The sequence below is a fragment of the Corvus hawaiiensis genome, chromosome 12, assembly GCF_020740725.1.
Source record: "Corvus hawaiiensis isolate bCorHaw1 chromosome 12, bCorHaw1.pri.cur, whole genome shotgun sequence".
In the NCBI taxonomy this organism is placed as follows: Eukaryota; Metazoa; Chordata; class Aves; order Passeriformes; family Corvidae; genus Corvus; species Corvus hawaiiensis.
The window spans coordinates 4684259-4708215 of NC_063224.1; the positions used below are offsets into that span (position 1 = coordinate 4684259).

At 46.6% G+C, this 23957-nt stretch overlaps 1 protein-coding gene and 1 long non-coding RNA gene across 3 annotated transcripts in view; both read right to left on the reverse strand.

The window, feature by feature from the left end:
- Window positions 1-3111: 3111 nt before the first annotated feature.
- LOC125332360 lies at window positions 3112-10828 on the reverse strand. Of its 2 annotated transcripts, XR_007206460.1 has the most exons (4): window positions 10280-10828; window positions 8433-8550; window positions 5076-5156; window positions 3112-4823 (listed from the first exon to the last, which is right to left on the reverse strand). It is a non-coding gene; the product is annotated as an uncharacterized LOC125332360 (long non-coding RNA). The 2 variants fall into 2 exon arrangements; XR_007206459.1 differs by having other exon boundaries at window positions 3112-5156.
- A 1588-nt stretch (window positions 10829-12416) lies between these two features.
- LOC125332090 (c-Maf inducing protein) overlaps window positions 12417-23957 on the reverse strand; it is a 132105-nt gene continuing 120564 nt past the window's right edge. The window contains exons 15-21 of the mRNA XM_048316704.1: window positions 23479-23595; window positions 21890-22030; window positions 20921-20968; window positions 20035-20181; window positions 18434-18539; window positions 17300-17370; window positions 12417-14392 (exon numbers count right to left, since the gene is read on the reverse strand). Of these exons, the coding sequence (XP_048172661.1) occupies window positions 14339-14392; window positions 17300-17370; window positions 18434-18539; window positions 20035-20181; window positions 20921-20968; window positions 21890-22030; window positions 23479-23595 (684 nt within the window). The 3' untranslated portion in view covers window positions 12417-14338. The remainder of the gene's footprint in view (window positions 14393-17299; window positions 17371-18433; window positions 18540-20034; window positions 20182-20920; window positions 20969-21889; window positions 22031-23478; window positions 23596-23957) is intronic.

Genomic DNA, 23957 nt, shown 5'->3' on the forward strand with positions numbered 1-23957 from the left:
CCATTTAAGTCCCATATTTTGAGAACATATCCAGCAGGAACATGGTGCTTTGCTAAATTGAGCATAATCATTCAAATTCATTTATCAGATCCAACAGGAGTTTTGCTTATTATCATGAGTGGCAATTTACCAAATGTACCGTTTTTAAGGTTATCTCTTAAATCACAAAAAATGAAAAGCATTTTCATGTTGAGCATCCAAGCAGTCCTGTGCATCCGGATGAGCAAAGCTGAGCAAGTGAGGCTGTTAGCAGGATGAACACAGCAGCAAATCCAGCTTTCCCAAAGGCCTTGCCACGTATCACAAAGAACACCAGCTATAAAATCCCACCCTGCGTCACCATCACTCTTCACTGGGCCCTGTGCTAGCAGGTGTATCATGATTCCTCCCGACCATTATTTCATTTCATCTGGGTCAGCAGATGCTCACTTATATCTGTACTCATTTATATTCATCCCTAGTTGAGTTTTCACTGAGATTTTAAATATTTGTCACCCATATGGGGAGGAGAAATAAGTTAACAAATGAATCACTCATTTGGACTTTGCATTAGTTTCCCATGCCTGTGCTCAACGGCTAATAACCGTTTCCAAAGCTGGGATTCAGTATGATATTTCAGTATACATATTTCAGTATGATATGATACTTTGGATGCAAATTTTAATTTTTGAACAAAAGCTGATTTTGTGATACATTGGCCAATTAAATTAAACAGGTCTCCTCAAAATGAACCCCAGTTACAAGCAAGAAACTTAACCCTGATAGTTGCAGCTCAAAAGCCTGGTGTGTTTTATCTCCCTGTTTTTCCCAGAATGAGATCCTGGCACCCTAATTCACAGGCACCAGAGCTGATCTCCACAGAGAGTCGCAATCAAGTCAACTCTTTCTTTGCAGCACAAAGGAAATCACATTTCTTTGAAATGCCGAGGAAATCTGAATGTGTGTTCCTGTTCAGCATGATTAAGGTGTCACATAGCACTCCCACACACCCCGACACAGAGAACTTCTTGCCGGCTGCTGATGTCAAAGCAAATCAGCTGAAAACACAGAGGGGTTCTGAGAAACACAGCTAGGACGCACCAGGCAGGCTGGCAACGAGCTACCCTGTGCCATAGGGACTGGGCAACCTCAGGGACTACCCCTGAGGTAGGGCACAGGATGGGGACAACACAGGAGTGGTCCCCTGCCCCCCAGCAGGTTTCTAATACAGGCACAGATCTGTGGGGCACAGATCTTTCATCATGTAGAAATTTCTCTGTGTGAGCTGCTTGTTATAAAACCCTGATAATAACAGTGCATGTATCCATAGCAATTGGGAATCTCTCCAAGGGGTGCACTGCTTTGGTTTTGGATTTTCCCAAAAACCTTCTCTGTGTGTGCTCCATCTTGGTCCCAGTCACCCAGAGACATCTCTCTCTCTGTCCCTGTTCTGTCTCTCATCACCCTGATGGTTCCGGCTGCCATCCTCTTGCTTTTCTTCAGCTCTTTGTTCTGTATATTTTTGCTTGTGTCCTGTGGTTCGTCCACTATTAACATTAATAATTTAGGAAATTGTCTTCTTCTGCTGAAATCAATTCCTGTGCTACTGCTGCTAAGTGCTGGGCCTGGGCCCAAGAGCTGCTATGATGGGGACCAAACAAAGGAAACAAAATGGAATGAGAATGGAGGAAAACAGGCACCTAATCCTTCAGCACCCTGTGAATTTAGGTGGGGATGCTCGAAGCCTAAGAAACACAAGCACCACATTTCAGTAGAAATCCCTTCTTTTCCAAAGGTCTCTCACATGTGTGTTACAGTCCTGGTGCTGGAAGAATTCAGCCTCAGTGCAGGAGTCCCACACGGTCTGTGGTCCTCCAAGGCAAAGCTGCTCAGACACAGGCAAGGGGGACTGACTTGGTGGAAAATACATCAGCCTGTGCCTCTGCAGCTGTTCCCCTAATGAAAACTGTGAAGAACCAAAGTACTTGTGCAAAGCTATTGATAGAAGCAGCCCTTTCTAAGTGCCATCAAACCTCCATCACTCTGCCAGGGTCCATCTCCCAGAGCTACACCAACCGCACGCAGAAGATGCCGTCCTGATGGTGACTCATTTCCCTGCAAGTGGCAGAGGAATAAAAGCACCTTGTGCCTCAAGGCTCAAGCTGGGGGGACCAAGTTCTCATTTCCTTCTCTGGCCTGCACAGCTACACTGCTGAGGGCCTCACGTGGGGAAACTGTCAACAGCAGAGGGCACGGACTCTGTCTTGGAGACACATTTTATGTCCTTAATCCCAGGGCTTTAATAGCTCTGTGAGGGAGAGAGATAAATAACAAGACAAGGAAAACAGTGATTTAGGGACCAGGTATGCAGACGGTTTAATTAAGGCTGAGAGGATAAATTCATCTGGTATAACATCACGGAAGATCAACTCTCATCCGTGCTGTTGAGCCACACAGCTGTGGTCCTCTGTCCTTCCTAGAGCAGCATTTTAGCAGAAGGACTTTTTTACTGTGTTTTTAAGTGGCTGGATTCAGACACCACCCCCAGACACAAGCAGGCTGCAGCTGTCCCCTGAGGGCAGGAGAGGTTGGCTGGACAGAGGAGGATTTGTGCCAGGGCTGGGGCTCAGCTCCCACCGTGAGCTGCCGGTGCCCCGCGGCTGGACCGAGCCCCGGCGCACCCTGGGGCCGGCAGGAATCCCGGGAGCACGGGGAGGACACCACCACACAAATCCCAGCTGGCACTCCCGGGGAGCGGGCATGCCAGGAAGGGTGTGGACACCCAATGCTTCCACTTGCCTCCTCCTCAAGGGCTTGGCTGATGTCCCCTCGGGACCACAGGCCCGGGTGCTGGGAACCCAGCGCTTCACTCCTCAGCTGGATCCAAGCCATGTCCTTACTCTGGGGCTGGCTGGCCACTCGCACACCCGATAGGCAGGGAATGTGAGGACACACTTCCCATACCCACCGGAGCTGGAGGTGCCTGGAGGCTGGGCAGGAATGCGGTGCCAGTCGTGATGGGTTACGGCCAAAAGCCAGGGCAGTCACGTAATTAAATAACGAGAGCAGATTAGGCAATCTCTGTGCTTCATGTTGACAAGGCTGGAGGAGAGAACAGAACATGTAATCAAATGAGGGGGGGTTCTTTCTTTCTTCACTTATTTTGAGAGAAAGACAATATTACAGCACCGTAAGTGGTGGCATAGCATGCGCTAATTATGCTGCTGGGGATATTTCTCTCTTGCAGGTTTCAGGATAAGAGTGAGATTTTTATTAAAGCCTAAGGGAGAAAAGAACTGGAGGAGCTGGCGTTCACTGGGAATTAAGCCCCCAATTCACTTAATGCTTATTCAATTAACCTCCGTTTGGCTAACCTGCCTAAGAACACATTCACCTCTTCACATCAGTGACCTGCAATCAGAAAAATCACCTGTAATCCAGCTCCCTCCAGGCAGAGACCGATAGCTACACAGTCTCAATGACAGATCAGGCTAAATAAAAAGCACAAATCCACAATCTGCTATCAGGAGATGTCTAAGGCTGCCTTCTTTTGATGGTTTCTGCCAAGATATTCCTGCTGAGTCACTGGGTTTGCAGAGCCATGTGCTGGAGAGAGCTGCCAGAGCTGACCCAGGGCAGGGGCTGCCACTGCCTGCAGACGCTGAACAGGAGCTGTAAGGAGCACCTGGGCTCTTTCCTTGGGCTTTCTTGGCAAAGCTGCAAGCCAGGATTGGAGTAAAATTGTACCGAAGAAATCATCTGACTGGTACAGGAGGTGCTTTAGCTGGATTGCTTCACTGGCTTAAACAGGCAACTAGACATCTACTTATTCAGCTCGCTGTTTCCCCAACCCAAGGATGTAATTTGGTGACTCACCACCATTCAGGTACCAGTAATGACAGCTGGAGTTTTTCCCCAAACAACTGATTTCGGATACATAATTCATTTAGATCGTGTTAAAAAAATATGCTCCTGATTTTTGTCTCTATGGTGCTAAACACATCACGTAACGCCTTCTGCAGCAGCGACCTGGCTTACCCTGAATTTGGGAATCATCCAGACGAGAGAGGCTCTCTGCTTTCTTGAGACACCCTTCTGAAGTGATCTGCGGAGAGACGATCTGCCTGAAAAGTGACAACCCCAGGTTGCTAATGAATGTCCCCAGGCTTTAGCAAACCTGCCAAAACCTTGCTGGAATTAGCGCAGCGTCTTTGGTTTAGTAAAGACCTCCTGCAATGTGCAAGAGAGCAGGTACCCTGGGCTGCAAGGGGACTCATGGTATACATGCAAAGAGACATTTTATCCTATTTGGGAAATCGCTGGCTAAGCTATAGGTGACACCATTCCCTGGCAGTGTCCTTCGCCTTGACACCTTTTCAGTGGGAAGGCAGCTCGTCACGGCCGAGATGTGTGTGGAGTTGCCTTATTTACTCTCCTGGGGTGGCATGAATCAGAGTTGAAAAGTGCAGTATGTTGAAGTCAACCCATATTCCCATGATGTGCAAGTGTGAGTCACTCGGCAGGGAGATTCTGCCAGGGTCCCTCCTGGACGACCCGGCTGTGTTAAACACGCCGGAAAATCCGCGGATAAAAAAATCCCCAGTGACGCACGGGAGCCGAGTAGGCTCCGTGCCTTTTTGGGGAAGCTTCTGAAACGCCGACGTTTCCTCTTGATCAATAATCTGGTTGGCAGAGCAGGGCTTTGAAGCAATTCAGAAAGCTCAATTCTCTTCTCACACGGCCACTGCTGCTTCTCTCCGGGAAGATGACGCGCAGGGTAACCCCGGGTGCAAGCAGGGGAAGGATTTCTCCTCCACGTCTATTTAAATCTCCTGGAAGAGCTGCTGCTTACAGGCAAGATAATGCAGGATGTGAAGGGGCTTTCTTGGGATGGGCAAAGAAAAATTTTTTAAAAAGAACAAGTGTGATCCCAAGGTCTCACAGCTGATCTCTGGTTTTCCCCATCATCTCCTTTCTCCCTTCTGTCCTCAGTAAATACCACTTGTGGGGTTATCATGGGCTGCTTCCTGCAGAAAGTGAGCTGGAACATTAAGACAGGGGTTTCTTGGCCTTAAACCCTCTGATCCTCCACTTACCAGAGCTGATCCTCCTGTCCCTGCAGCCGCCACAGTGAGGACACCACTGTCTTGGCGATGTTTTCCACGCTGTTGTCCTGACTCAAAATACAAGGAAAAGCCACTGACAAGAATATTTCCAGATAAATATCTCATTAATTTCAACCACAGGCAGCTGTGAGTCATTTCCCTTTGACTACACTCCTCTCTTGTGACCAGAAATTGGGTAGTGGAGGTCTGGTACTGTGTAAAATTCATAATTATTTTGAAGGGATATCAATAAATTGATAATTATTCTCAAAAATTCAGGCCTAAAAAAATCCTTTATTTTCTCAAGAGATCTGCAGTTAGTTAATCGCCTTTGCTCCTACCACAGCTGTGGGATAAAATTAAGCCATTTTACTGCAAAACTGTTGAACTTCCTTTTAAGACTCAAGCAGCAGGTTGGGCTTTGCTTGAACCACAGTTCTGCCTCCTGGTACCTTGTGTGTTTTTCCCCCAAAATGAAAGTGGCATGAGGTGATTGCACCCCTGGTCACCTGCTCTACCGCTGCCTCAGTGCCCCGGGTGGGAGCACCAGGCTGGCTCCCTCGTGCCATGTGGGGTTTGGCAGCTCTGCTGTGCCTCTGCTGAGCTTTTCCTTTCCTTTCCTTCCCAGAAACTGGCTCAGCTCAGCCACGCTCAGCAGCAGAGCAGCTCAGAGCCTGATGGATCACAGACCCTGGAGCCTGAGCGCCAGCAGTGTCTCACATGCCAGATGTTTCTCTTTTAGACAGATTGCTTCTTTTTTTTTCTTTTTCTGAAATAACAACAGCTTCACCAAGACCCAAACCCCCAACTTCAAAGCTAGAGCTGTGCCTCAGAGTGCAGACAGGCAAGGAGACAGTCCCTGGTGGGGTCACACAGGGCTGGCCGTGGTCACACGTGGAGTGATGCAGCGGCATCATGTGACACAATCCGTCACTGGAGCCTTTAGGCCTGCACTCAGTATCCACTTAAAAACACAGAACCGAACAAAGATCCCCAGACTGCTTATTAATCACTGGGGTCTGCCTTGAAATGAGCTAAAAAAGAACATTTTCCATCAGCTTTCATGGGATTTGGATTATACTTTTTCACTGGAGATGAATTCATGGCAGGACAGAGCCCTCGGCCACCAGCGACCAACCAACCTGCCACCATGTGGAGGGGCCTGTGGGATCCTTCTGGGCTGTCAAGACTGCTGTGGGAGCACTGGTCAGGGTGCTCACCCTTGGCCAGCTATGGCATGGCTTCAGTTGAGCACAGCACTGAAATCCCACTTCATTTAGACCCAAACCTCTTGCCAATTATTTTTCCTCACTTCACTCACTGCTCGTTAGCCCTGGGTTCACCCTGGTGACTAATGACTGCTCTTGTCTGAATGCAGTGCATTTCTAGAGAATAACCAAACTTCAGGAGAGGCTGCTCATTTGTACTAATGAAGAGGAGGGAAAACGTGATGGTGGGGGAGGATAAACACCGTTGTCATCTTATGAATTTCCCTAATTCTCCTTGGGGGTGGTCTCTGACGCTGTGGGTACTTAAAGGATTTTAACCTGAATCATAGGAAAAAAAATTACCCAGACCCAACCCATGCTGTGCTGGGACAACTTCCCAGCAAAGGAGTGGCCACTGATGGGTTTGCTTCGTGCTGCATTTTAAGACATGGAGGAATGGAAAATATCCCACCCACCTGCTCCTCCACAGTCACCCCTCCAGCCATTTGCTGCCTTCAGGCCACACCACACCATGTCCAGGGAAAGGAAGGGTCCCCATGCCAGGCTGGGCTCCCCATAGCCCCTGAGCACAGTGTCAGCCCAAACCAGGCCCCAAAACCCAAAGCAACTTCACTCGTGAGCTGCAGGAAGCCAAGAGCTCTGTTTGGCCACCATGAAGATGTTGGAGTCCATGAACGGACAGCAGATGACTTGTGGCGTGGCAATGGACAGTCACAGAGCCACCGTGTCCCCACGTCCCTGCTGATGGCAGTTCTCCCTCATCACTCCTGGGATGTGCTGGCACAGCAGTGGGGATGAAAAATGGACAATTTCATCAACTAACTTCCACATGGGGCCGGGAGCAGGGCGCAGTTCAGAGGCCCTGGGCAGCAGGGCAGAGAGAGGAGGAGGAGGAGGAGGAGGAGGAGGAGGAGGAAGGCCCAGGACCGCAGTGGCTGGTGCCAGAGCTCGGGCGGGTTTCCTTGGCAGCCGCAAGCTCAGGGCACTCACCATACCTAAGTGAAGATTTTGTCGCCATGGAAACATTGATGTCATCAGCTCTGCAGCAGCCTCAACCTCAACTGCAACTTTTTTTCCCTTTTTCTTCTCCCCCCCCCCGCCCTGGTTTGGGGCTTTTATTTATTTATTTGAGAGTTTCTCACAGGAGGTGACCCTGGCACTGGGCCTGCCAGAGCATCTAGCGATGCCCACCAGCCCAGACCCTCCTCATGTCATTTGGGGGGACTGGGGACCCCCTCACTGGTAGCAGGGGGATGGGGCTGCATTTTGGAAACACCCATCAGGACCGTGCTCTGCCCTGTGCACACCAACCCCTTTTCCCTGTCCTCATAAATCCACTGTATTTCCAAGAAAGGAGGTTTGGAAGCTCCCAAAATGTGAAGACAGTGACCTGGGCAGAGGCTTGGCACTCTGGGGTCCTGCAGCTCTCACTGTGCAGGAACACAAGCTCACTGTCACAGGCACCATAGCAGAGCCACCACAACCTGCTCTCCTGTCAGGGGGAGCCAGACAAACCCCCCAAAGAGGGAATTCCGCGCCTCCTTGAGGGATGTAATCCTGTGTGAGCATCCGATGGCCACGCACAGCTCTGGCTGCGCAGTGGAGCTTTGCCCTCCACGCTCAGGGGAGATTCCCCCAGCTCTAAACCAGAAATCCCTCTGACAATGACACCCAGCACATTTTCTGAAGAAAAGAGTTGTGAAGGAGCAGGACCTGGCATCTCTACCAGGCTTCGGTGAGGAGACTCAGCCCTCTGCCAGTCTCAGTTCCAGGGATGGATTTCATCCCATTAGCCACATCCATGATTCCCCTAGAGCCTCCTTTAACTTATCAGTTAATAGTGGACTGTTGCAGAAGTCTAGGTCAGACTGTTCCAGCCAAAAATACTCTACCGAGTTCACTGCAATGTTAAAACAAGAATTTCACCTCAGTGAGGGCAGGAGCAATGCTGTGGCTAAGCTCAGCTGTCCCGGCTGCTCCTCACACAGCCCTTCCCCCGAGTCACAGGGAGGTTTGTTTCAGCTGTAGCTGGGATTTTTATAAAGGTTTATTTTTTCATTGCTACACTGGACAAATCCTGCTCCTACGCTAGGAGCAGAGCAGAATCTCTTTTCCTTACTATGAAGGGGATCTTGATGGGCCCCATCCAGGCACGCAGGCACAGGGATGCTCCCCCAGCCCTGCCACTGCTCATCCCATCTGTCAGGCCTGGCGAGAACCACGTGGAAAGAAGACAGCTGGTAAAACAGAATCGGAGAACAACATAAAACTCTAGTGAATAGACAGGTTTACAATACCTTTTCTCTTTTATAAACAACAATCAACCACAGATTGTGTCTTTCCAACATTATGGCCTAAACTGAAATTTGAAGTGTTCCTGATAAATGTGTTTTTGCAGCTTTCAAGGATCACACTCTGCCCCTCTGCAGCAGTAAATAACCAAACCTAGCCCCAAGATCATAAAGCACCTGGCAAATGACTCACTAACATTAGTTATCCTTAATGTCATCATAATAGGTAAAATATAGAAAGAAAAGCGTTCCTAAGCCAAGGTTTCAGTATTTCAACATAAGGAGGTGCAGTGCATACCAAAGAAGTGACAGTCAGTGGGTCTCTGACCTCATATTCAAAGCAAACTTCTCTTTTTAGAAGAACTTTTTCATGATTTAAGACAAAAGCAGGGATTTCACAGCAAAGGCTTATGCAAAACCAGGAGATTCTGGGTGGGAAAGCCTGCTATGATTTAAAGTATCTCAGTATCTACTGTGAACAACTCAACTTCAAATGTATGCTGCATTAGAATTAAAGGATTAATGTTTGATATCCTATCCCAGTTGGAAGAAAAAATTAACAGGAAACTGGTTACTATATCAACTGCCAGATCTGTGAAGCAAACTGGTGAATTTAGGTGCTGAGACCAATTCAGTGGTCTGAACACAAACTGGGAGCTCTGTTCTCCTACACAAAGCTCTGTTTGGGTCCTTGTAGAGATTGGTAGGTAAAAGACACAAAAAATTTACATCAACAAGGTTCATCCACGGCCAGCAGATCTCTGTGAGCTCTGGGTATGTATATATTTAAAACCTGATAGAGCCTATTGGAAAATTACAAATGTATCACAGTACTTGTTCTAGCTGGTTGGTGAAAAGCATGAAAGTGAGATTACCTGAAAAAAAAAGGAGTTATCTGGCTCGCAGGAAAAATACCTGCACGTTTGATATTACTGGCAAAAAGGACGTTCCAAGATCTGTTAACAAAAATGGCTAATCTCAAATACTTACTTAAACTTTTCCCCCATCAATAGAAAATGGAAAAAAAATGCATTGTAACATCTACATAAAACAAATCTTTTGATACGTGTACTCCATTTAGTTGGAAAAAATCATTAAAAATTCAAGAGACAGCAATATAACTGAGTGATGTGTTCTAATGGGCACAGCTGGTTGGTGTTACAGGGGCTGGGAGAGGTCAGCACTGCCTTCAGCAGCACTTACTGCCCTACTGCTTATAGATGTTTGGAAAGTTTCAAGGAGCTCTTTCTCCAGATTAAAAATCCTTTACTGCATTTGGGGATTGCTAGCCCAGAGCCCACTGTATTTCCAAGAGGGCTTTACCTGATGCTCTCTGGGAAGCGTAAGGAGTGAAGAGCATCAGAGACACTTCTTGTTCTCGGTGCTGGAGGGGCTCAGAGATGGAGCCTCTCCCTGCCTTGGGGACCAGGACAGATCACAGCCCCAGGACAAGGCCCACCTGCTCTGGGGGAAGATCAGGACACAGAGCAAGCTGCAGGTCTGCCCCGGGGACACTGCAGGTGCTCCACACTCACCCAGTGCCACCATCTCCCACACGTCCCCGTGAGGTCCCTTAGCCAGCATTAGGCAAGGAGCCTCAGGTCCCCAGGGATGGGACTTGAGGATAACCTGGCCTCCACCTGGATCCCGTGAACAACACATACCAAGCTCTTACCTGGTAAAAATCCCACCAGACAATGCTTCAGGCTAGCAGCTGTTTCAGTACTCCCCTACAAGCAAATCCATGCTGAATTCTCAGGATTTTAGGCATATCTTTCACTCTCTGAGCAACAAATAAGCTGAGCCCACACAGCTGGGAAACTGGAGGCAAAGGTGCTTTGTGCGATTCATCTTTGTGTTTGGTCTTCTGAAACTCAAAAGGTAGCTGTGAGCAGTGGAAGCAGCAGTAGGAAGGCAGGACAAGCACAGGTTTTAATGAGGACAGGAGAAAATTGCTCCTGAAACTTGGCAGTGCTGCCGCTTTGTGCTCTTTGGACTTGCATCAGAGGTACTGCACGAGCTCGGGTTGAAAGCCGAGAGCTGCAGGTTAGACAAGCCCCTGGCATTCCGAGTCCCCAGGATGATGGGCTGCAGTCACCTCCCAAAGGGAACCAGGCAGCTTTTGAACGGCTCCATTATCAGCGAGCAGCAGCTGGGCACAGGCAGAAAGACATCATTATCCAGGGGAAGCCACCAGCCAGCCACGAGGCCCAGTGCTCTGGTACAAAAAGCTCATGAAAACTAAGTGCAAGCTGAGATACAGCATCTCTATTACAGCATGTCTAATCCCCACCTTCCACAGCTGACAGGAGAATCCTCACTCGGACACAATCCTGAGACAGCCTCCCAATGCTGCTCTGTAATTGCGCAGGCCTGAGACCAAAGGCAGCTGCCCTGGCACAGTGATGGCTCCAGCCAGGTGAGACAGACCCCAAGTACCATTTTACTTAACACCACACTGACCAGCTCCAAGCTCACTCAGACTTGGTTCAGCCTGCTGCCACGGCAGGGGGAGATTCTGCTGGTTCAGGAGCGGGGAGGGAGCACAAAGGAGTTTCTTGGAGGCTGTTGCAGAAGGCACGGCTGGGGCAGGTGTTGAAGGGGGATCTCACACATGCCCATTCCCTGCTCACTCCAAGTCACCTAACGTGGCATCTCAGCAAAGCTCTGTGGATGTCCAAGCTTCTCCCACTGCTGATGATCCCACTGAGGTTGCAGAAGTCAAATGCTGTCACCAGTTCCCCCAAAGGCAGAGCCTAGGGAGCTCAGGGAGGGGTCATTGTCCGCAGCAGGAAGAGCAGCTGTATCCAACACACGCTTTCATCTCACCACGGCTTAAAGCTCTCCTTCCTTCTCAGTCCCTCATGCAACATCCCAGGAATATTTCTGGCTCTTCTGGGTCCAGAAGGGCTTTGTGAAGTCCTTGCTGTTGCCAGGGCAGGACAGCCCATAGGCAGCAGTGACTGCTCAAGGGAAACACCCAAAAAGCCCAACAGCCTCAGCAACAGCTCTCTGGTTTCAGTGAAGGAAAAAAAATGAAGGCAGGTAATTCTCTTTATCAAGGGCCACCCTGTGAGCTCTTCTGAGCTTGGCTGGAAGCACAGTACAAACCCTTGTGTTTCTCCACGTCCTGAAGTCTCTTTTGTGGAACAGAACAGAAATACAGATAAAAGTGGGAGTACAGGAGCCAGGGAACATAGGTGATGAAGGCGGCTCTCAGAACACCTAAAGGAATGGGTTTCAAGTGGGACCCATTTGTTTGAAAGCTGAAGAGTTCAGTAGCTGTGCCAACAATGGAGGCAGAGTTGTGGAGCTCCAGCTGGGTCTCCTGCTGGCATCCAGCCCACAGCCTGGAGTACTCCATCAAGGACACTGGGAGAACACAAACACAGCACATCCCTGCTTTTGGAGGCTGCTCTGAAATGCACCTTAATGTACAGAAACCCCTCTCAAGCCTGGAGACACCCCAGTGCTTCCCTCACTGTCTACATCAGGCAACCAGTGCAAGAAACCCCCTCACCAGTGCAACTCTTTTGATGGCCACTGCAAGGACTCCTTCAGCCTTTGAAGGACTGGGGATGGTGCAGAGAACAGCCCTTGGGAGGGATGCAAGAACAGGACACACACAGCTCAGCTGTCCTCCTTCCTTTTCCTCCTCCTCCCTCCCTTCTAGGTGGTGGTTCCTCCAGCCTGGGGAGTGGTGGCAAATGCCCTGGCTGCCTGCTGGTCCCCCTGGAGTCTGCACCTCCCACAGTGTCCCCTCATCACCAGCCAGCCAAAGCCTGCTTCAAAGAAAACACAAAGCACGCAGCTAAAAGATATTCACTTACAGTTTATTTTTGCCTGAAATTATTTCACATCTCTTTGTACACAGCTACAGAACAGTAGTAGTAAACCATTGGTAAAAGCAACAGTGCTAAGGAAAATGTTGGCATATTTTTTCTTCTTTTTTTTTTTTTTTTTCTTCTTCTTCTTCCTTCCCATACTGCATCTTTATACAGTCTGGGATTTGAAGGGGGGGGAAAAAAAACCTGACACACTACATGAGTTAAGACTCAATTTGTTTCATTATTAAAAAAAAAAAAAAGAAAAAAAGAGAAAAACAACATCATTTGGGACGGGGTTGTCTACATAGCAACAACTTAAAAAAAAAGGAAAACAACAAAAAAACCTGAACAAAAAGCTTGGCTTTCCATTGAATAAGATTAAATATATATATATTTATATAAAAAATTACATTGGCTGTATGTGAAACCTTGAGGTGCTGAAGAATAAAATAAAAGTGTTAAACAGAGGAAAAAACTTTTTTGTTTTGTTTTTGTTTTTTTTAAATAAGCAGCTCTGTACAATGAAGGCTCATTATGAAAAAAAAAGTCAACAGCATAGTTATAAAAGAAACCACAATTTTTAAAAAATCATCTTCTAAGCAACTGTGGAATTTGAAAAATGTAGCAGTCACATTTACAGACAGGTCAGAGCTATCGGATCAGCAACACCGCGATTTCCTCAGTCTCCCCAGAGGAACATGCAGAACAATGCGTGCACAGAACAGGGCAGGGAGGGGGAGCACAGGACAGGGGAAGGGAATGAGGGGAGGGGAAAAAAAAAAAAAAAACAACAGAAAAAGCTGATGCACAAAGTGGAGGGAGAGCTTTTTTTTCTCTTTTTGAAATATCGGACGTAAACAGAAAACAAGGGAGGCAACTTGTAAAATCTACAGTTTGCAAACACCCCATTGGCAAAATAAACATCTTGTCCCCGTCTCCCATGTTTAAACCTGACATGGCTTAAAAGACTAAAGAAAGTTTTCAGAATTTGGAAGGAATTGTGACTTTTATTAATCCCTGCACCCCCTCCCCAACAACCACGCTCCCCTTGATAAAGAGTTTCCTTCCTTTTTGATAACATTTGAGGCATTTTGAAATTAAAAAAGACAACGCAATGAATGTTGACAGAGAGGAGTATAATACAGTTTGCATTACTAAAAGGCAATTCTTCAAGGAGGACATTTCCTTAAAAAAAATAATAATAACAACAAGACAGCAAACTAGTTTATACAGTACTATACGCAAAAAAAAGGGTAAAAGAATTAACAATTCATAAATAAAAGACAGGTCCCAGACCTGTTATTTGTGAACCATTTTCTTAAATAGGTGCATTATGTAAATCTTATGTACAACAAAATTACTTTGCATAACAACTGCAAGGACATGGGGGGAGGTGAAAATCATATTGGTTTTGGTTTTCTTCTCTTGAGATTTTTGTAAGTTTGATTTTCTGGAGCAAAACTGGTGAAACAGGAGTTCTGGCTGGCTGGGTGCCAGCCGAGGAAACCCAGGTAAATAAGGACAAAGGAATATATTTTTTTTTTCTCCACACGGCATAAAACACAAAGGCAAATAAAATCCACAAAGGTGTTTTTTTCCTCTTTATAATCCTCTTGCTGCTACAAAGTCCTTTTTTGTTTGCTTGTTTGTTTCCTTTTCAATTTAAATTATGTTGATTCTGAAATCACAAAGCTGAAAGAATCCGACAGGGTCCAGGCTTGCCCCGTCCTCCCAACACACACAACTCCACTCTGCTACCCCACAACCACAACTCCTGCCACCAAGTCCCTGGACCCGCTGCTCTACAGGAATTGGCCAAAAGTTATTTTCTGGTTTGTTTCAATCTGTTTTAAAAATCTTTTCCTTCTCACAAGAAGCAAAAGAGAAGAGTCAGAGGCAGGGAGAGTTCACCAGGCTTCGGTGTAGCGGACGTCCACCTCCTTCAGGTTGGGGAGTTTAGCCTGTGATGGGAGGAAGAGGTCAGAATTAACAACATATTCAGGGCTCAGGTAAAACGTGATTCTTGTCAAATCTCTTGTGTGGGATGATTCCCTGTACTTATCCAACAGAGCAGTGGTACCCAAATTTGAGGAGGAATAGAGAAGGGGGGTAAAAGAACTTCCTGGGGACGGAGAGCACCTTGCCCCGCTGTTGCTGGTGTTGATAATTGGCTGCCCAGGGGAGGTAAAGGCCAAAAAACCTTTGTGTCCTGTGACTTTTTGTGTGACAGCAACCCTGGGACCTGTTCAGCTCTGAAGATCGTACTTGTATTTCGAATGTGGGCTCCTGAAAGAGGATGAAAGCACCTCTGCTTGGCAAGGAAAGCACAGAGCCCCGCTGGTGGTGGTGAGGATGACAGGCAGCCTAGGAGAGCTAAAGGGCAGATACAGCTTTCTGGCCTGTTTCCTATGTGGAAACAATCCTTGGACTTACTCAATTCAGAGGTCGTATCCAAATCTGGAGGAGGGCTATAGAAAGGGACAAAGCACCTCCCAGCAAACTGGGAGGACTGATCTGTCAACCACAACTGCAGGAAGAGGCGTGACACCCTCACCCAGTGCTGAGCTCAGCGGTGAGCCGGAGCGGGCGGGCGTGGTGAAGGAACACGAAGCTGAGCCCTTACACACACACAGGACTGGAGTCCCACCTGCTCTAAAACCCACGCACCAGCCACCAGGTCCAGATCAGACCCTGAGCATCATTTTTTAAGCAAATGCTTAGCAAAATGTGTCTGTCCAACTCCCGCCATGAAGGCCTTGAACTGCAGCAGACAGAGACACGTTCCTCCTTCGGCCTCCACATCGCTCACTTTACCCTCCACGTACTAAAACAATTTGTAGAGCATTAGCAACTTTTGGTGTCTTTGCAGTCTCCCTGTCACAACTCCGCTGCTTTTGGCCGTGTCATTCCTGAATTACCCCACATGAGGCAGACGGGGACGGGCCATTTGCGCTGTTCCTACTGGCCGATCCCGTTTCCACGCTCTCTGACCATAATTGCACGGCTAATTCTCTCAAAACAAATAAACATGTTTAATTAGGCCAGGGCATAATTGAGGACTTGGAAGTTTCTAGGAGTCATTATTACCTCACTCCTTGATTTATGTGCACGCATATTTTGATAAGAGCTATTCATAATCCTACAGACACTGCCAGCAAATAATTTTTCAGTTAGGCAATAATGACTTCAGTAGTGGGTGTTTATTTATTGTCTGGTTCAGCCTGCCTGGTACATATGTGGGTGTCTGTGTGTGTGCAAGCGTGTTTAGTGGGGTGGGGGATGGAGCTGAGAGGAAATGTCATCACTGGCTTGTGCCCCAAATGCTCTCGCAAACTGAGGGGAGAAGAAGAAAAGATTTGTATCATAAATACGTTCTTTGAAGTCTGAGCTGTTCTTAACAAACCTACAACCATGTGCCCCAGGGAGAGAAACTACTACCTTTGAACACACAGGGCCCTAAAAAATGGCCACCGAGATAAATCTCAATGGAAGAGGTGAAAGGGGAAAAAGTGATGCCTGCCTGTTTTCTCAGCTTTTTGAATTCTCTGCAATCATCAGGACTTTGCTCACAGCCAGTTTTGCTGTTTGCCCTGGCAAGTCACTTTCTTGTGTTGCTGCTAAGGACTATTAATGCAATACCAGAGCAGAGGGAACTGGTTAGGAAAATGTGAGTTTCAGTAAGAAGTGAGTGGCAAAGGGCCTCAGAAGCAGGGGTGGGATTGGGGGAGCCTTTCAATAGATGTGATTTCAGAGCCCTGGGCCAAATACAGCATTGACCTTGATTGTCTGTAAATGCCTGGGGCCTGAAACAAGCTCCATTGTGTGAACCCATCTGCAAGCCAGCTGTTAATTCCAAGGATGACTTCTTTGCATATACAATTGTGACACAAGTTTTGAAAACTTGATCTTGAAAACTCCATGCAAGCAGCATTGCAGCTGAGTCCCTGGGGGAGCCCTGGCTCCACAGCCAGAACCAAAGACAGACGTTTGCAGTGAATTTTGAAAGCAGAGCAGTTATAGAACTTGCTTCAAGTTCCAAACTCAACCCAAGGTTGGGACCTTTTCAGTAAACCTGGCCCAATCTGTTTGAACATCCAAGACAAGCAAATGTCGAGTTTCATCTTGAGTCCTTGGGTCTCTGAGGTAAGATTTTGGGAGAGGCAACTCACACACCACCAGAACGAAGGCAAAGTCCACATGAAGTCATAAAAGCCAACACATTTCAAGCAAGCTTTGTCTGAAACCCCCTGGGGCTACATCCTGGTTCTTTACACCATTTTTCCTAAGCAGTTATAAAGTCACAGTAAAAACCAGACATTACATGTCAAATTTCAGAACTGGGCATCTGTGCAGACGTTTCTGCTCAGAGCCCAATTCCAGTCCTAGAGGTGTCAAGATAAATTTGCATCTTCCTCGATGCTTTTAGTTCTCCCTTTGCCTTCCAAATCAAAGCTCCATGATCCTGTTCACCCAAGTTACTTCTAGTCCTGTTAACAGTACAGGACATGGTGTGCACTAGATTGTACCTGTCTCTGTATCCTCATCAGAAACAATCAATATGCTTCTATTTATGAAACTTTTACTGATAAAGCCTTTACTGTTGATAGCACTGGCAAAAAGATTGAGCTCCTGATTCTATCTCATGCTTCTCTATTCAGTATATTAAATGTTTCCTGAGTCCATCAAAGCTGGAAACCTCACAATGCTGCCTTCAGTCATTAATTATATCCCCAAAATAATCCACTTCACCACTTCAGGTAATTTTCATGCTACCCACTCCACAGGGTCAGTTCTCCCTGCCCTAGGCATCACCACCATGCTCTTGCTACAGCTACTTCTCATCTCTAGAGGATGCAATTCACAAATACCTTGAGATCTTCATAGGTATCTGCTGAAAGTTTGGTGCTGTTCATATTTAAACTACACAGGCTCTTCATGGCTGAAAGAGAAAACACACAGATATTTATGATCATGCTGCATTTTCTTAAAATATCATGCTTACAGTAGGCCAAAGCATAAACAAGACATGACTATGTGCAACACTCCCAGGAAAAAGCTGAATAGTGTAAAATACAGAAATACAAATGGATAAACAGCTGTTTGGGCCCTCATCCAGGAAAAAGTCCCTATTTAGGAAGGGCCATCAAGCATATGCTTAAGTCTGCTGACTTCAAAGGAGTTCAGTCAACTTCTCATAATCGGTTTCCTGCACATTATTCTGAATGGTGCCCGTTCTCAGTGCTCTGCGTGGTGCTCACTGATCTGGCAGGCCTCCCTCTCCTCCCCCCATTCCCATTTTAGGCTCCAGTACTTAGCAGAATAGTTTCCTAAGATGAGCCATAACTACTGGCCTGTCTGGCACGTCTGCGTAGGATCAAGCCTACTAAAGTAGCCCTCTAAACCCAACAATGAGGTTTATAATGCATTCCTGGGTGCAGGAGGGAGGTTCATTCCAGCACACCGAGCAGCTCTCAGTGCTCAGGGAATCCTGGATGCCTCACTCTGCCTTGCCTTGTTTAAACTAAGAACAGGGAGAGTTTCACCTCCCTAAAAACAAAGGAACAAAAACTGCCAGGAGTATGGAACCTGCTGCACTGACTGAGAAGCTGCCAGATGGCTTTGCAATCTTCCCCTCCTGCACCACAAGGCCAGGTCCCACCCAGAGGGGATAGCCATGGGAAGAAATCTGGGAGGTCCCTGGGCAACAGGTCACCACATGAGATGGAGACAGGTGCCATGAAGCCAGAGGCAAGATCTAGACTATGGCCCAGGAGGACAAAGCCCACATGAGGCCACTCAGTGCCATCAGGCTCAGGTCCCCATCCCGCAGCCGGATGGCTGCAGGACTGGGCAGGGAGAAGGGAAGATTAAACCCAAACACAGCCACGGCCTGTCCTAAATCCCTGCAGAAGCAGTGCCATGGCAATGAGAGATCCGTCTCCTGCCTGATCCTGCACGAATTCCACACAAGTGTCCCACACAGCGCCCGTTTTGTCACTCACAGCTCAGTGCCAGCAGCCCGGCGTCCGTGACCGGGGTCTCGCACAGGTTGAGCACTTGCAGCATGGTGAGGTGCTCGGACAGGAGCCGCAGCCCCGCGTCGCCGAACTGTGGGGCACAAGCAGAGCCGAGTCAGACAAGGCACCGACACCTCCTGCAAGGACCTCAGTGCAAACAGAGCCGTGGAAACGGGGTTGGACTGAGCCCTCAAAGCCACATTCCAATCGCTCGCCACCATTACAAATGACAGCAGAGAAAGCAAATAGTTTTATCCCTGTCTCGAAGGCGGGGAACAGAGAAATTAAGTGACTTGTGTGCACTTAACCACAGGCCATCACTTAATTAGAGTGGTGCCTTTGAAGCCTGGACTTTGTACAAGCGGGCTCCCACCCAGACTATACACGATGGTTATGGCAGCCTCAGACAGTTCCCAACCACATCACACAAAAAAAGCACGATGCAAGTGGTATTAATTAGCTATTTTGGTCTCAAGAACAATGTACTATTGATTGGTAATTGTTCTATTGACCCAGTTGGTTTCTGCTGTTTCTAAATTCTAGATTAATGGAAACCAGGATATCGCAAAATAAAATGGAATCTAAACCCTTTTTTAATTCTTTAATTAAAAAAAAAAAAAAAAACCACACGAAAAGCAGGCTCTTCATTCAGTGAAATCAAACTCATTTTGAACAAAAAGCATCGAAGTTTTTCAAATGCAAAAGTTACATTGTTAAGACAAATCTGGAGGAGATACAAACAGTCTTAAAACAAGAGAGCAATCAGTTTCTACTTCATATTCCCCATACAAAAAAAAAGGATATTTCTGGGATACAAAGTAGTTAGGAAAACAAAACAAAATATTTACATGACATTTTGGTTAAAAAAATGCTGCTTTTTGTGATTGCACTGACAATAATCATATTTTCAGTGAGCACTATGAATAGGTGCTAACAGAAAATGGGGAAAACCTATTCACAGTGGAGAACTTCAGCAAGCAAAATCAGCAGGGAAATGTAGAAGAAAAATTTAATTTTAGAAGTTCCTTCAATCAACAGCTGAATAATTTGTTCAGTTAACTTGGTCTCTTTTTGCTTACAAAATAATCACATTCTCATTATAATTTCCTTCTACTTATTCATTATCTTGAGGGCTTTTTTGTTGCTGTTGGGTTGTTGAGTTTTCAAGCAATTCTTTGCCTAAACTGCACAGACTCTGTGCTTTGCTTGACCACATGAGCTGCACAGCATAATTTTTTCATCCTAACTGGGTGAAAGCAGAAGCACTTCTCAGATGAACAGCAGCACAAGTTCTACTCAGTACACAGTAGCAACCATGTCCAACTGGAACATTCAACCCAAGAGAGCAGCAACGCTTTTATAATTAAAAATAAAACAAATATTAAAAATTGAAAAAAAAAAAAAGGGGAAGAGAAAATCAGCTGCCAATATGAGCTAAACCACAGGAAGGCCCTGTAAAAATAGCAGGAGGACAAAGTTATCTAAGCAAGCCTCTTCACACACTCTTCTTGTGCTGACGTAGTGTGGAATTTTGGAATTAGTCAGCACTGCTTCCTGCTCTGAGCCTCAGGCTGCAGAGCACTTACCTGAGTCGACCACAGGTTCAGCTGCTTGAGCGAAGGCAGTTTGATGAGGTGCTCAGCACAAGCACTTGTCACATTGGTAAAGGCCAGGCTGAGGTTTTCCAGATTTCCAAAAGATCCTGAGCTCAGCAGGCGGGCCAGGTCCGCATCCTGGAAGCAGACAGGAGATTGGTAAGAGAGACTGTGGATGCCCAGGCTGAGACCGTGCAGTGTCACTCATACTGGTAACCAGAGCGAGTTGCACAACTGCTCCGCTTGTTTACAGTAACAGAGAACCACACAGAGCAGTTTCTGTTTGTTTGGCAAGCAGCTGGGCTCTTGTGGCAGCATTGCTTCACACACCCTGGGAAAAATTTGTCCAAACATTAGGACAAAAATGTCCTTTGCGTGCGTATCCTTACGAGACACAAAGGCTTCAGTGTCGGAACAAATGCTGAAGATGGGTCTTTGAACTTCATGAAGATTTAACCACAAGGTCCAGGTCCCAGCTGTGCTCAGCACCATTACCTGGCCTCAGTGAAGTTAGTCTGGGTTTGCACCAGGCTTAAACGCAACAGTGCTGGGTCTTTTTGAGACTTCCATGACTAAAATCCAGAACTGGACATTGCGAAGTTTGCCTTTTTAATGTAAAATTCTGTCCCCAGATCTGCCATTCCAAATCTGACCGCCACTATAAATATGACAGCCTGGTGCTGGTGTTGGAAACTGTTGCATAGACCCAAGAGCAGAAATGTGCCCTTACTTGTGTAAACTCCAGTTGTGTTGACAGAGCAAGTAGAATGGCTCCCCACTCAACTGCCCAAAACCACTGTGCCACATGGCAAACATAAATCAAGTGTTTAAATATAGAAAGACAAAGCTTGTTTTTCTATTGACATGATTAACTTACTGTGGACTTGGATGGCAGTGTTAACCTTGTGGGGCCACCTTTTCTTTGCTGTAAAAGAGAAGATATTTTGGTCAAACAAGCTGCCATTCTACGTTTCAGACTCACTGAAGTACAGCAAGCTCCTCACACTAGAGTAAACCCTGCTCCCATTTCAAAGCTTCCTGCCAGCCCTTCTACCTCATCCCTGCTTTTCCTGCACTGAGTGTGCCTGTGGCTCCCCATGGGACACCCACTAACCACAGCTAAGTGGGTCTTCGTGCCTTCTGTCTGCTTCAGCCTGCCAGCATTTGGCTACTTTCACTTTAAAGGAAACCACTTTAAAATGCTGGGCAAAGTGAGCAAAGGGGTTAAGATGGCGCAGCTGATAAAATCATTTGTTTGACTTCAAAAGAAACATCTACTTTTCAGGCTGGGAGCAGGGGTTAAAGACAAATATAAATGTGAAAGAAAGGAAGAGTAAGTTTGTGGGTATGTTTGCATAGGTGAAAAAGTGCTAATGAGAGCAGGTCCATTTTAAATCTGTAGGTCCTCTCTTTAAAAATCAGGAAGAATTTTTTTCTGTAGGCTCTAGCTCTGAGAACTAGACCTAAAGACCATCTCAGTGAAATGCTGCGAATGCCAGAGCATTCAGAAATGCTGGCCAGCACTAGAACCATTTGCTACTCATATGTCAAAAGGTGGCAGAATTTGACAAGCTGACTTGTAAGATCTTGAGACAGCAGGGTTTCACCTTTATTCCTTCACACAGATCCTAAGCAGGTTATTGAATATCATTCATAAACATAGTATGGGATTAGTCACATCAGTAAATATCACACAGTATATATATTCACAGTGAAATCCTCCGAGTACTGCTCCCATCCTGTTGTTAACTGGGAATTTCACACCCTGCTTGTCTTTCTTTTGTACCTCCATTTGTGGAGAGCACAGACCCCAACGTGCTATGGCAATATGTGCAGGGTGACATACCAGCTCCTTTAACTCCCTCTGCCTCTCACACAGCTGTTCATACATTCTCTTTCCCACGTCTGTGCTTTCCAGGGTGGAGATGATCTGGAGCTGGGTGTCGTTATTATCAATGATGTTGTATTCCAGCATCAAACACAAAATCTAGCAGCAGAACAAAATGGGAGTGGTCAGTGCAGGGCTTTCATTCCATTTCTTCCAAATATCCTAATTACACTATGGGTTTGGTGGTTTAAATTCCTGGTAAGTTTTTAGAGCATGCATTATGGAGGTTAGATTAGAGGATATCACAGCAATATTTATGGCCCTTCCAACACATGAAACCACTTTCTTACTCGTAAAGAATGAAGTGTAATCTCCAAAAGCCAGCCTGTCTATCCTGCCTCCCATTAGTGCTCTTTCCTTCTGACTGAGAGGTGCAGTCATTTGCATCAGGCCGGGAAGATGGCTCCATGCCACAGCCCTCTCCAGAACAGGTACAATTGATCCACTCTTTCCCAGGTCCCCGGGCTGGGCTGGGGACTGGAAGAGCTGGGACACTGCACACCAGCAGCAGCAGAGCCAAGCAGCTCCTAAAGAGCCGGATTTTCCATCCCTAACTGCTGGGATTTCTGTGCAAGTAGAACACGTGTGAGGTGTACCCAGTCCACGAGGCAGGACAGGAAAAGGGCAGAGAGACTCCAAGGGAGGATGATGCTGGGAGCTCACTGCTGTGGCCAGGACATCCCCACCCCACTGGGAACACACCCAACTCACCCTGGGAAAGGGACTGCCAGAAGCAAGTCAGATCCCAAGGGATGATTCCAGTGGGTCACACGGATTTAGGATACAAGTTGCCCCTCCATGCTGCCTTTCCTTTTCAGCTATATATCATGCCATTGCAATTAAAATGCAAAGCTTTTATTCTCTCCATAATTTCAATTATTTTTAATGAAGAAAAAAAAAATCCAGCAACATTATATTCAAATGCATGCAGTATGCTCCTTTATTTACTGGATTAAATTAGCATGCACAGATCTAAGTCAATGAAAAATTGTAACTCCTTTCACCTATTTAGCCACTCTCTTTCCACTGATAACATGACATTTATCAAGAAACTTCTCTTAAGAAACCCAGAAAAATACTATGAACTATTAGCACAACAAAAAAAAAAAGTCATAAGCATTAAAAAATGTGTATTAACTCAAGCAAATAAGGTTTTATAAAAGCACTTCCTGTGCACTGCTCATTTTGTATGTGGCAAGACAAGAATCAGGCATTTCATCATGGAAAAGCCCTGTGGTTGTGAACTGTGATCTCTCACCACAGCCTGCACCATCATGGCCACTTATTTCCCACCCTAACCTCTCCAGCTGCATTACAGCAAACAATCTCTTTCTCCACAAATTCGTGCACTCACCTTTCATTTAATTCACACTCAGGTCTGCAAAACAACAATATTCTGTTTCCCTTAATCCAGAGAAACACAACCACCCACTGCTGGTGTTTGACACAACACAAACCTGACATCTGCTAGAACCAGTTCTGGGAAAGGCAGTGGGAACCTGAACACTGCTCATAAACTTCTATGACCACATGTTTTTAGGGCTTACCTCTACCATTGTCTGGTTACCCCTTAAAGCCAGCAGCATGCAAGGTCCTAATTTATTTTCAGCCAGTGAAAGCAGGAACTTCTTCGTTTTATAGCAGGATCCCATTAAAATATGAACCTATTTGAGAAACAGAGGTAAAATTAGGGGTGTAGGCCTAAGAAACACATACACCTCTGGAAGGGATATTGTTATGCAGTCAAAAAGTGCTAAGTATTTGCAATAAACCTAAAGGAATGAAGGCTCTCTTTACAGAGAGGGGTTGCAGTGTCTCAACAGCTTTACTGCTGAATGGAAGCGAGGTCTTGAAGAAGGCAATGCCCAGTGAGATCTGAGGGAGTGGGAAGTTTTTCTCCATAAAGGAGCCCAGCTGACAGCCTGACAGAGGCTCCCCAGGAAACATCTGAGCAGCTGTGCAATTGCCCCCACTCCCAGTAACCTGATGAACCCAGCCCCAAGGGAACCACTGGGGATTTTGCCTT